The 13,504-nt window shown below is 42.3% G+C and overlaps 1 protein-coding gene across 7 annotated transcripts in view; it reads left to right on the top strand.

Moving 5' to 3' along the window:
* The window catches only part of Rad18 (RAD18 E3 ubiquitin protein ligase), an 85,469-nt gene extending 73,092 nt beyond the window's left edge, over positions 1-12,377 (top strand). For 3 of the 7 annotated variants that reach the window (XM_087658156.1, XM_087658155.1, XM_087658152.1), the window contains exons 12-13: positions 2,962-3,024; positions 11,464-12,377. In XM_087658156.1, the coding sequence (XP_087514282.1) occupies positions 2,962-3,024; positions 11,464-11,563 (163 nt within the window). In that variant the 3' untranslated portion in view covers positions 11,564-12,377. The remainder of the gene's footprint in view (positions 1-2,961; positions 3,025-11,463) is intronic. The other 4 variants (XM_087658157.1, XM_087658154.1, XM_087658153.1 and 1 more) reach the window with 2 other exon arrangements.
* The last annotated feature ends 1,127 nt before the right edge of the window (positions 12,378-13,504 follow it).

The following is a 13,504-nucleotide window of genomic DNA, read 5'->3' as shown; positions in this document are numbered from 1 at the left end:
GTTCCAAACCTAGCTAGTAGAGATGATGAAGTTTATGCGGAAGTTCCTTCCTTGCTTTAGATGTAAAAGTCAGGTTTATGTAGGATTGTACATGCTCTGACCTTGGGCTTGTCAGAGTGAGTTATTAAATTTCCTGAAAAAATCTCCTGAAGATTTTTTTCTTAGCTATTTTAATGGTATTTTAGGAGAATACTTTATCTTCAAGGCATATTAAAATGACTAAGTTCAAAAAATATGAACTGCTTCTGTGTACAGGAAAGAAATCTTTGATAATTTTAGTGACACTGACTCGTGTGCAGTAGTCCCTTTGTAAAATCCTAATTATGAACTGTATGCTTAATTCTGACACCTGACTTTTGAGAAGGACATGGTGAGTGCATTCCTTTAGACAGGTTTGTAGAGTTTTCTCTAGTATTGCCATGTGTACCTGTCAGCTCTTAGTAGTCAGCGATGACAAAAGTTGAAGTATTAGATGTAGCATCAACCCTGACACTTCCTAGCTGGTGAACTTGACCCTTCCTAGGCTTTGTGTCAGTCAGTTTTTGATTTCAGCATTTTCCTCATGAGTGTCTGAGATGTAGTGGAGAGAGAGTAATGACAATTAGGACAGTGGGAGCTGCCATCATGACAGAACACAAGTATTGAATGCAGGGGAAAACAACTAGATGTGCTTTGTGAATCCGCAGTCTGTTTTCTACTGAGGCATCATTGCAGAAGTCTCCCAAGTACATGCTGTGTGCCCTGCACATATTATATTTCCTTTAACAAACCAGTGACTGCTGATTGCTCTGAAATCACCTAGGGAAACTGATCATGGACTACCAGGTTCTGGACAGGCCTGACCGTCCTGCTTACTTACCTGTAACCTGTTTTCTTCTTTTACATCTTTTAAAGTGTTTTTGGTGGAAGAGTTATTGGACAAGAAGCAGACTTTACTCTTTCTTCCAATCATGTGACACTAGCCAGAAAAATATAGTCAAGTAGTCTCCCAAACTCCCAGAAATACTGCCGTAAACTTCGTCCAGGAAATGCTGGGGAGGACTTGAAAAGGCTAACTGACTGCAGGTTTCCTACTGCACAGTAAGTTAGTGCATAATGAGGAGGAGCCAGAGTTGAGATTTTGTGCTAGAAAGGTTTAAAATTGTGCCCGCAAAAATGGCCGTGGGTGTGAGGCAGTGAGGAGCCAGCGGTGTGGGTCTGCCTCCCAGAGAGTAATGAGTTAGTGAAGTCAGCTAGATGACCTGGAGGCTTCTGCTCTGCTTCCTCTTCTAAGAAAAGCTTCATTTCAGTAGTCGTTTAATAGCACAGGTTTCCAGTGTTGGGTGAGGTTTACTGCTGAAGTGTTCATTGTTGTAGAGAACACCTAGCTTTTGAAGGGGGGCATTTCTCAGTGGGTAAAAATAGTAGGTGCTTGGGTACTATGGCAGGTTACATCCCGGGTTCCCAACACAGGGACGTAAAGGAATAATTGCAGTTCATATGTAGATAAGACAGAGTTGACTGTAGACGGGCAGTATCTTACAGATATGTGTGGTGTCATCTTGAGAATCGTGTGTGTGTAGTGCTGTGTGAATAAACACACAGTATCACTGAGGTCATGCTTGTTCCTCATTGCGGATATTTGAAGTTGCTATTACCAGTGAGCTCCGTTCTCATATGCTCAGGAAAGGTACCAGGAGGTCAGGGCGTATATGCAGTGTGATTGAACAGCCTAGACCCTAGCCTTCATGAGGCTCCTTGAGAATGTAGAGGACTTGGGGCAACATGTGGGATGAGGGAGACATTTGGTGTAGAGCTGTGTTTAATGATCTCTGGGGCCTCTTTGGTCTAAGCATCAAGAGGCAAATGCTGCTTCAGTGTGGCTTGCCAGAAATTGTTTTTTTTTAAAGAATTATTTATTGTATGTGAGTACACTGTAGCTGTCTTCAGACACACCAGAAGAGGGCATTGGATCTTATTATAGATCCCATTACAGCCACCTTGTGTTTCCTGGGAATTGAACTCAGGGCCTCTGGAAGAGCAGCCAGTGAGTGCTCTTAACAACTAAGTCATCTCTCCAGCCCCTCACTGACACTTTAAGCCTTCATAATTTAAAGCTTTTGTTATTTATTAGTATATCATTAGAGAATTATTATCATTTACTATTTTTAACCTTGTTGTTTCTCACCTTAGCCTTCCTCATTCTGCTAAGTGACTTGTTTTTGAATGTCCCATTTGGTTCTCATGACATTCAGTGTTTGATACTGGTAGACACATGGGTTTTCTAAAGTGACTTTTATTGATTAAATGGGAACAAGATGCTAAAGCCTTCAAACAGTTTTTCTTTTAAAGGAATAATTCATGCCTCCCGCACGACCTTGTTTTCCATGCCCACTGGGGAGTGTGGCATTTTAAGCCAGGTCACATTTTTATAGCCATTTGCATTATTAGCATGGCTCACTTGCATTATGCTTCACTTTATGCTGGTTACCAAGAAACTAAAAGCCACTGAGAGAGTCATCTCTTAGGAATCTCATCACTAGAATTTAGTTTTTAAAACATTTTTCTCTTTTCCTTTTTGATGGTGCTGGGAGCTGATGAAAAGTGATTTGATCTTTGATTGACATAGGAGATTAAAGAGCCCCATGTTTCCACTCTGTCTAGACTCTAGTTTTGTGTTGAGGGATTTATTTAAGCTTTCTTCATAGTTTTCATCATTGCTAATTCATGGCAGCTTTTACAGCTTTTTAAAAATCTAGTTGGCATATGATAAATTCTAACTATCTAAGGGACCAGTTTAATGAGGTTCCACATAGGAGTGTGTCTGTGCAACCATCTTCACAATGTGGATGGTGAGCAGGCCACCGTTCGTATCCCTTGGGCCACCTTGCCCACCCTCAGCCCCCATCCATCGCCCAGGGCTCATGTTTGGATTAGGACAGACCTCACAAGGTGTGGCATTGCTGACTCGTGTCCTTTTAGTTCCAGTTCGGACATCATAAGAGATCTCCTGGAAGAAGAGGAAGCCTGGGAAGCAGCTCACAAGTGAGTTCCCACGATCAACAAACGTGTGTACTTCAGCCTCAGAAATGAGACTTCTGTACAGCTGATTTTCACACAAACATTTGTGCTTTCTGCTGTGAGAGAATAACAGGTGGAAGGCAAACGCCTCTGCTTTGTTTCTTGTTTATATGTCTCACTGTGGAACTGGAGTCCTCATATCATGAGTTGCTTGTATGATGTCAGGTCTGAGTCTACGTTATTTCTTTGGATAGTGATAGTCTGTTAAGTGAAGTCTCAGTGCAAATAAATACCCTTCCCCATGTCTGTCTCCTTCTGCTTCACCTCCAACCCCCCCCCCCCCACGCCTTGTCTGCAGCCACTCCCTTTGTCCTTTGTCTTACACAGCCAGCCACTCCCTTTCAACTGGGTCTTTCTCATTTTGTTCTTAGTATACAGTGGTAGTCTTCCCAGCTGCAGTAATCCTTAGGTGACGTCACTTTGCAGTTTATTTATCTTCCATTCCTATGTTTTGAAGGCTTCCATACTGCTAAGTCCAGAGGTCATTTTTAGAATTTATTTTCCTTGCCTCATTAGCAGTACTTTTATACTAAGCAGGAAGATCAGAAATTCAAAGTCATCCTTAGCTACATATCAAGTTTGAGGCCAGCCTGGGCTACATGAGACTTTGTCTTATAAATGGTGGTAGTTGGTGGTGGTGGTGATGGTAGTGGTGATGTTTTAAGAGAAATAGAACAAATTTGAAGTGCATTAAAATGCTGCAATAGAAGATGTCTGGATAGCACTAAAGAAGACAGAGGTGACGGAATAGAGAGATGACAACAAAGGAAGCGTCACACACATTCTGCTTTGTGAGTGAGCAGGAATGGGTTATACAACCTAGTTAGAGAACAGATTGGAAAAATATTTACTGTGCTCCTTTGCTTTCCCTACAAAGAATGCTTTTGTAATTCTAAAACACCAATACAGAGAAAAAGATAAGCCATGGACGTTTCAAACAGGGCTAACATGTTAGTGTCAGACAAGGTAGACTTGAAGGTAAAGCTGTAATAGAGCCAACCACATTTATAATGCTTGAAAAGGTCCATCTGTCAAGACGGCAAAACGATTGAGAACATGTACGCATGCCATGAGAGTCGCAGACTACATGAAGCAAGACTGTGGAATGGAAAGCACCACAGGCAACCAGGAGTAAAGTCCACCCCCACCAGCCCACCACCCCACCACCCCACCAGCCCACCACCCCACCACCCCACCACCCCACAAAGAGATCAAAACCCTGCGACCATGACTCAGCCCTGCTCTCAGGATGTCTGTGTGGCCAGAGGGCCACGGCTGCGGTGAGCCTGCAGAACTGCATGCCGGAGCTGCCCACTCAGTGCCCTCTGCCTTCCTCAGAGAAGAGTGTGGTAAAGCAAGGAAACCTGGGAATCCTCTGGCTCCGAGTCTTTCACATTCTCCAGGCGCCAGCTCATCTCCACTCTTCCAAAGTGCTCTATCAGGAGTGGCAGTTCTATCAGTGTTCAGATACAGTCCTTCCTGAGATCTCATTCTTGTTTATTTTTGCCTTTTCATTTTCTAGGTACTATTTCTCAAAGTGCAGTTTTTAGTTTCGATGAAATGTATTATGTCTGTTTTATTATTTTTATCCAACCTAGGAAACCTTTTCCCAACACAAAATCACCAAGATTTTATGTCTTAGATGTACTAGGTTTTGCATTAAGGGGTGTCATATAGTGTGGAGATAAACTGTGGTTCTGTGGTTCTTTTTGGCATAAGGCTTTCCTATTGCTACAGCACTAGATATTGAAGCGATGACTCGTGTCTGTTTCGTATGTATGTGTACATTTGTTTCTGGAATCACCTTTGTGTTGTATTAAAAGCATAAAGATATCTTTTAAATACATTGTTAGTTACTGTCCAATAATGTTTTAAATTAGTAATATGAGACTTTTACAATAAATGTAATGGTTTATATTAGGGTTCATTTGTTGTTGTTGTATTTCTTTTGATAAATGTCTAAGGTGGCAGAGAAAGGGATAACATGTTCCCTAGTAGTGTAGCTACTATGACCTGGTGTAAAGTTGAGATGAGCTTGAGACCAGGCTGCCTGTCTTTATTTCCGCTTGACATGTAGGCTCTGCTGAGCTCTTCCAGTCTTTGAATCTATGCTTACCCATTGAAGAGTAAGACTCTCCTGGTAAAGAGCATCAGAGTTTTAGCATCCACACAGGACTCTACCATCACATACTAGGTGTCTTAAACCATAGAATTGTGTTTTCCACAGCTCTAGAGTCTGGAAGTCAAATATCAAGATGGAGATAGAACTGATCACTGAATACTATTGTACCCAAAAAGGCATACAAATAAAAGATTCAAAAAACAAACCCTCAGAGTTCAAACAAGCCCTTCTCATCCATTTGTGGGCATGATACTAATTACTCCAAACAGCATCCCTGGATTGGCTATATTGGTATACTCTCTGGGTGAGAGTTTGGCCAAGGTTAAACTTTATTCTTTTATCAAACTGCTGTAGCCCTGGGTTGAGGTTGGCAAACCATAGCCTATGAGCCAGATCTGCTCCACTGTCTGATTTTGTTAATAAATTTTTTAAGAACATAGTCATACATTCCTTTATTGATTGGTTCACATTGCTTCTTTGTTGTTTCGTGCTATAACAGAGGCAAGTAGTTGCAGCAGACTTTGAATTGGCAAAGCCCTAAGTATTTAGACCACTATAGAAATTTTGCTAGCCCAAGTTCTAAATCAGAAGACTGTAAACCATTTGGTTGAGTACACTGCTGTCTGGAAAGCTTTACCATGACACACCCTGGCAAAAGTGGGGGAGCATTAGGAATCCCTGTAAGTTTTTATAAAAATGTCTTTATCCCTTTTGCATCTGACCCTTCTGGGTAAAAAGGACTGGATAAGTGTGGGAGATCATTTAAACAGAGGTGACATTCGCACTAATGGGAAAGGGACACGCTGATTTTGTGGAGGGGAAGGGTACTATCATGGATACCTGAACAGAAGAATTTGTAGAAAGAAAGAGACACTGGTGAACTCTGACCTTAAAAGCCAACCATGGAAGGCTCCTCACTGAAAAATGTCATTGTGAGAAAGTCCCAGGTGGTCGCAACCACATTAGGTTTTCCTGCCTGCTCTATCCTGTCAGATGACTGGGAACAAAATCTGGTCTTCATTCCTTGTGGCCTTCTTCTGAACTGTTGAGCAGATCGTGCCCTTTCTCACTCATAAGCATGTTATTCCCTCCACTTGCCCAGGTGTCTCCTGCTGGAGGCACGTACAGATGAGATGGGCTGAACTGGTGGCTCAGACAGTCTTTTTTTTTTTTTTTTTTTTTTTTTTTTTGGTTCTTTTTTTCGGAGCTGGGGACCAAACCCAGGGCCTTGCGCTTCCTAGGTAAGCGCTCTACCACTGAGCTAAATCCCCAGCCCCTCAGACAGTCTTTTAAACAGTTACTTGAACTGTGTAAGAAACTATCTTGATGTTTACTTACCAGACAGTCTTATAGGAAGTTTCATCAACTTATGTACCCCAGTTAGCTTTGATGCCATTTTTGTGGGAAACCAGCATTTCTAAGTATCACTTTTCTCTTTAGGAGCGCTGAAGTGAGTGTCCCAGACCTCGCTACTTGTTTGAAAGCCAGATGTTAATGACCCTTCCTCTTAGAAACATGACTAACACACTAGTGGTAATCATTATCAATTTTTAAGAATTCAAAGAGACAGCACTGGTAGGTCATCAGGCCCCTAGACAACTATGGCGAGCCCTCCAGATCAAAACTGCCTTTTGTTACTTGGGGAGAGCTTTCTAGAGGAATGTGAATGATAGTGTATGCATACCGTACTGCTCCTATAATAAGAACCGTCCAATTGTTTGTCTTCGACTTTAGCTTGAGCGAGTGATACTATCTTGCCTCTGGAAGGTATTGAGACACTGCAGAGATTCCATGTGGCTTTTTAAGGTGGCCACTGAAAGCTTAGAGCATTGTTCTGCTTGCTGGGTCTAAGACCCTGGCCTCATATTTGGGTTTACGATTGTAAATTCCTATCGTTCTGCTCCTAGACTTTTAATTAAACACTCTGTGAGACAAAGAGAATGAACTAATGCCAATTCCTGTCAGTAGGCTAGTGAACCTCAGTTCTCCAGAAGGCCACGCTGTTGTAGAAAGTGGGTTTGATGGAGACACATGTCTAAGAGTCTTTCTTTTTTTTTTTTTTTTTCTAATTTTTTTTTTATTAACTTGAGTATTTCTTATATACATTTCGAGTGTTATTCTCTTTCCCGGTATCCGGGCAAACATCCCCCTCCCCCCTCCCCTTCCTTATGGGTGTTCCCCTCCCAACCCTCCCCCCATTGCCGCCCTCCCCCCATCAGTCTAGTTCACTGGGGGTTCAGTCTTAGCAGGACCCAGGGCTTCCCCTTCCACTGGTGCTCTTATTAGGATATTCATTGCTACCTATGAGGTCAGAGTCCAGGGTCAGTCCATGTATAGTCTTTAGGTAGTGGCTTAGTCCCTGGAAGCTCTGGTTGCTTAGCATTGTTATACATATGGGGTCTCGAGCCCCTTCAAGATCTTCCAGTTCTTTCTCTGATTCCTTCAACGGGGGTCCTATTCTCAGTTCAGTGGTTTGCTGCTGGCATTCGCCTCTGTATTTGCTGTATTCTGGCTGTGTCTCTCAGGAGCGATCTACATCCGGCTCCTGTCGGTCTGCACTTCTTTGCTTCATCCATCTTGTCTAATTGGGTTGCTGTATATGTATGGGCCACATGTGGGGCAGGCTCTGAATGGGTGTTCCTTCAGTCTCTGTTTTAATCTTTGCCTCTCTCTTCCCTGCCAAGGGTATTCTTGTTCCCCTTTTAAAGAAGGAGTGAAGCATTCACATTTTGATCAAGTGAACACGTGTCTAGGGTGTTTGTGTGATAAGCAGCATTGGAAGACTCCCTGTAGAGAAACAGGTGATGACAAAATACTGACCATTAAAAAGTTTTCCAACACAATACTTGCCCATACTGGTGTCACCTTGTGGGAACTGGGTGTGGAGCAGCTCAGATGTCGCAGATACAGTCTGGCTCTGCCTATGCTATGAAACACAAACTTCCTTTCTGCAGAAGCCGATTGCCCTCTCTGGTGTTTGTGAAGGCTCCAGGCTAACTAGTAGTTTGCCCTTAGTTATCTTAGGCCTTGCCCAGTTTTTGACATATTTAGGTTTCTTTTTATAAACCTATAGCATATGATTGTGTTAAACTTTTTATTGATTTGATAGGTGGTCTTATAATTGGGCAGTCAGCCAGTTACAATGACCTAATCTGTAATTATTGACAGGCTAGCAATGTAGTTTGTAGCCAAGGATAACCTTGAACTTACTTCCTGCTTCCACTTCCCAAGAGCTAGAATTGATAACCCTGTGCTTGGCTGATGCAGTGCTGGAGTGAGTCTAGTCAAGCGCTCTGCCACCTGACCATCATGACTGTGTATGACCATCGAGTAATTTCATTTTATGTCCAGTTGCTACTTTTACCTTTGTTTTTAAATACTTAGTGCTTGTCCTGGGGTTCATGACTTGCACCTTTGTCACAGCGAGCCATCAGATGTATGAGGACCAACAACAGTGTTTCCATTTCATACTTTCTATTCGTGGTCCCATGTTGTGTATTTACTCCTACGTGTTAAATGGATCCAGATCGCCAGCTGGCGATGATGCTTGTTTGATGTAGAAAGTTTCCTTTAATATTTCTTATGTTATTTCTTAACTGTATTAGCCATCAATCCTCTTAGCTTTTGTCTGTGATGTCTTTTCTTGGCTGTCATCTTTAAAAGATGGTTTGTTTGGCTGCGAGTGGATTCTAGGTTGACAGTTTTTCTTCTGGCACTTTAAAGTCCTCACCCCATAACCTCAAGGCCTGTCTGGTTTCTGGTGAGGAGCCTACTGTAAGGCTTATCTACTCCTCTATGGAATATTCCTTTTTCTCTGCCTGCCTCCAAAGATTTTCAGCACTTTGACTATGTATCTATGTAATGGGGACAGGACTAACCACTCTCAGTCTTCATTTGATGTCTTTAATTATTTTTAGAAAACTCAGCTTTGTAATTAACTTTCCAGTTAGTTCTTCAGGGATTTTAGTCACACACACACACACACACACACACACACACACACACACACACACACAATTTTTTTCTTTGTGTTTTAATTTGTACTTAAAAATTATTTTTACTTGAGAGAGAGAGAGAGAGAGAGAGAGAGAGAGAGAGAGAGAGAGAGAGTGTTAAAGTTTTTGTCGTGTATGCAGGGTGCAGGTGAAGAGAGCATTGACTCCCTGAACTGCAGTCAGTGGTTAGGAGCTGCCTTCCATGTTCTGGAGCAAGCACTCTTAACCACTGAGCCGTGTCTTCAGCGCCCAGTTTGGATTTTTTTTTTTTGTTGACATATCTATTAAATTTACTGAATCGTTCATCAGTTTTATACTTTTGTACTTGATTGTCCTTTGAAGAAGTATTCTCTGATACTTTAGAACTTTTTAAGTGTTTCCATTTGACTTGTTCATGCCATTTCCATGTTTGTGGAGATGCTCTGGATGTTCCGTGCCTTTGGTATTAGAGCCCTCACTGTATATCACTGGTCATAATTATTTTTGAGGTCATGTGGTCTGGTGGGTCCAGTATTTGGGGTGTCCAGCATCAGTTGCTCTGTGCATAGCAGTGGGGTCTCTTTCTTGCTTCTTCTGTGTTTTCATTTCTAGCTAAGACTGAACATCCTGTACATGATGTCAGAGATCGAGAGAAATAGTGTTTGTACCTAGAAAAGAGTTTACTTCTGTCTGCTCATTAACATGCAGAGTTGAGCCAGGTGATTCGGGAGTCGGCCTGGTTGGTTTTTAGTGGTGGTTTTGGCTACCTTGGCCAAAGAATCTGTGAGATCATCAGCTCTTGTTTTTCCATCACAAACTCAGAGATTTTTGTCTGAGTCCCAGGGACCAGGGCATTCCTGTTCTTCACGGAAGGGAAGCATCCTGGAAGGCAGACATGCTTTCTGCCTACCTCACGGCTATCTCAATAGGCACTCCTGTTTCTGTTCTTCATGAGTACCCAGCAGAAGAATATGGCTTATAAGTGCATGTTGGATTCATGTATTTGTCTTATACTTAAGAATCCATGCCAGCCTGACCCACATTGTTTCAGGTGAGCCAGAGCTACCTACATAAAAAGACTCTCAACAAAGCAATAGCAACAACAAAAAAGAATTAGTGGCTAAAAAAAATATAGTATATCAGAGCCAAGGATTCCTTCCATTCTCAACATCAAACTAAACGAAGAAAAAGAAGGAATTCCTAAGAAGTTTAGCTGGATGCACATTTGCGCGCGCACGCGCGCGCGCGCGCACACACACACACACACACACACACACACACACACACACACACACACACCAATAATCTGGCGTTTTGCCCAAAGTGAGAGAATTTGTGTAGCCCATCTATCTTTGGAGGGGGACTTGGTTTTGTTGTTTTTTGTTTTTTCTTCTTTTGGGTTTTGTTTGGTGTGTCAGAGAGACAGGATTTCTCACTGGCCTAGAGCTCAATAAGTAAGTTAGGCCAGCTATCAGTCAGCCCCAGCCAGGGATCTAACCACCTATCTACCTCCCTAGTACTGGGATTACAAGTACTTGACTTTTTAATGTGGGTTTGTCCTAGTGGGGGCTTCTGTTATGGTGAAGACACCATGACCATGTCTACACTTAAAAAGAGGGCACTTAATTGGGGCTGGCTTACAGTTTCAGAGATTTAGTCCATTATCATTGGCAGGAAGCATGGCAGTGTGCAGGCAGCATTGTGCTGGAGAAGGAGCAGAGAGTTCCATATCTGGACCTGCAGGCAGCAGGAAGAGAGCCAACACTGGGCCTTGCTTGGGCTTTTGAGACCTCATGTCCACCCTCAGTGACACACTTCCTCCAACAAGGCCACACCTCCTAATAATCCTTCTCAAGTACTGCTACCACCTGACGACTAAGCTTCAATTATGTGAGCCTATGGGGGCCATTCTCATTCAAACCACCACAGAGTTCTAGGGATGGAAGATTCTATGACTTAGCTATCTCCCCAGTTCTGGTTTCTGTTTCCTTCCCCTGCCTCCCAAGTGCTGGAGTTACAGATGTACCATTGTACACAGCTTTTTAGCTACTGGTCTTTGATTCAAGGAAAGGACTCTTTGTTTTCTTTGATCCTTGTAAATTCCTTATTCTCATACTTAACAAAGGGAAAATGATAAATTATAGTGATAATACAAATTATAGATCTGTCTTTAGAAGATGGGGTAGTTGTGGGTTTTAATGAACTCATGAATGTGAAACTGCTTAGTCCACCAGGAGTTCCCACAGAATAATGAGCACTGTTTTCTGATATGTCATTTCTTTTTTTTTTTTTCTCTCTTGTTTTCAGAAATGATCAAAACAAAGAAGTAAGCCCACAACAGAATCGTCGCACTAGAGCCACTGAACGTGCTGAGATTGAACCAAGAAACAAGCGGAATAAGAATTAGTATGGCCTTTTGCCAGTTTTTCTGAACGGTGACCTGAGTATGATATTTTTATTGCCATGTGTGGTTTCATATTTAGCAATATCCAAGGAAGATTTTTTTAAGTCTAAATGCAATAGTTAATTTATTTTCATTCTTCTTTGCCTTCCTGAACAACAGCAACAACAACAAAAAAAAAACAAAAAAACAAAAAAAAAAAAACAAAAAAAAAAGTTCTGAAATGACCCATTTTGGTCAGTTGTTTGCTTTCTTTCCTTTAAGATATTTCTCCCCTCAAAACACACTCACCAGCTTTGCCCAGAGTATATGTTCCTTAGTAGGAGTGTTTACTTCTCTATTTTAGGATGTTTTTAAGTCATTTTTCAGTTTCTTCCATTGGAGGGCAAACCTCAGAAGCAGCTTCTTTGCGTCCCTTGACAGTAACAAGCCTGCTGGTCAGAATATGCACGCCTTTGTCATAATCCACACACCTTGGGGTAAGGGCCTGGTGCCAGGCCACCAGCAGTTACTGCTCAGTACTCGTCGAATATATTTGTTAGACACACCTGTGTCTACATGTAGAGTAGGTTTATAATGTAAAATCACAGTTAGTTCTATGGTGTTTGAAAAGCCGGGGAAGTTAGTGTTGTGATTTAAGGGCACAGTCACCTTCCTCTGAAGCATATATCTGCTTCAAACATGGCACTTAAAAACTGTTCTCTTAGCATTTCTCCACTGGGGTCAGGCAGATCTCTAACACTTTGAATCCCAGCTGTTAAACAAAAAAGTGAAATAAATGGATTTTATCAATAAATATACAACTGGTAATGTCCTTGAATCAGTGTCTTGTGAGCATTTGAATGGAAGCTATAAATTTTTTTATTGCGTTTGTCATAAAATTTATTGTATGAAATGCCTTCAGTTCCAAGTTTTACCTGCCTTTGGTATTTCAAAGCCATCCTGCCTCTATGTCACCCTTCAGACACATGATCTTTCACACATCGCAGAGCATATGGCTGTGCTACGATGAGTCTGTTCCTGGTGGGAAAACTGGCTATGGCTTCTCCTCGCCAGAGAATCTGTGGACATTGGCTTTTTGCTATTGGCTTTTTTACTTTGGAGTTTCTGGCAAGCCCCTTGCCCCCCACCCCCGGTGTGTTTGTGTGTGTGTGTGTTTGGGGTGTGTGTGTGTGTGTCTGTGTGTTTGGGGTGTGTGTGTGTGTGTGTGTGTGTGTGTGTGTGTGTGTGTGTGTTGGGGTGGGGGTTTCATTATGTTGAATGTTTTCACACTGACATTGCCATTCGTTTTCCTTATGTGTTCCCTGAGTTTGGGAAATGGACAGCAAGACCACTCACTGAATCTGTGGGTGCATTCTATTTGAAGTAAGTGAACAGAGGTTAACATTGACGTGTTTTATATCACTGAATTCCCAGATATTAGGCTATAGTGAAAGATGTATTTCATTAAAAATGGCATAATCTGCCATCCATTAAACTGGGAGCAATTACTGTTAGGTTTGTAGTAAAAGCACTTGCAAAGGAGAGGTGAAACACAAGCTGGGAAACCAGGCATGTGAATTCAAATTTTAACCTGTCAGTCATGGTACTGAGTACTTGGAATGCAGTGATGGTGAGGATTCATTACATTGTGAAACCAGTCAGTCCCCAGTGGGACAGACAGGAGTGTTTGTTCCTTAAGGACAGATGAGCAGAATGTGCAGATGGTTTTATGACTGAGGGCCTTGGAGGAGTGTTACCATGTGGGCAGGGGCCTGGGCTTCTGTCAAGCCTCGTTCTCCTTACCACAGTGAGCATTGATTTTTTTCATGGTTCTAGGGGCTCGCAGGCTAGATCAATAGGTTGTCTCCTGAGGCTGCTCGCTCTCCTTTGCTCGTAGGCAGCTGCCTTCTCAGAATGTCCTTAGATGTTCTCTCTGTGCACATGTGTCTGTGTCTCCTCTCTCCA

Source organism: Rattus norvegicus, chromosome 4 (assembly GCF_021556685.1).
Source record: "Rattus norvegicus strain SHRSP/BbbUtx chromosome 4, alternate assembly SHRSP_T2T, whole genome shotgun sequence".
NCBI classification, from domain to species: Eukaryota; Metazoa; Chordata; class Mammalia; order Rodentia; family Muridae; genus Rattus; species Rattus norvegicus.
Note: the sequence above shows the minus strand (reverse complement) of the source record. Positions and strands in the feature narration are given on the sequence as shown.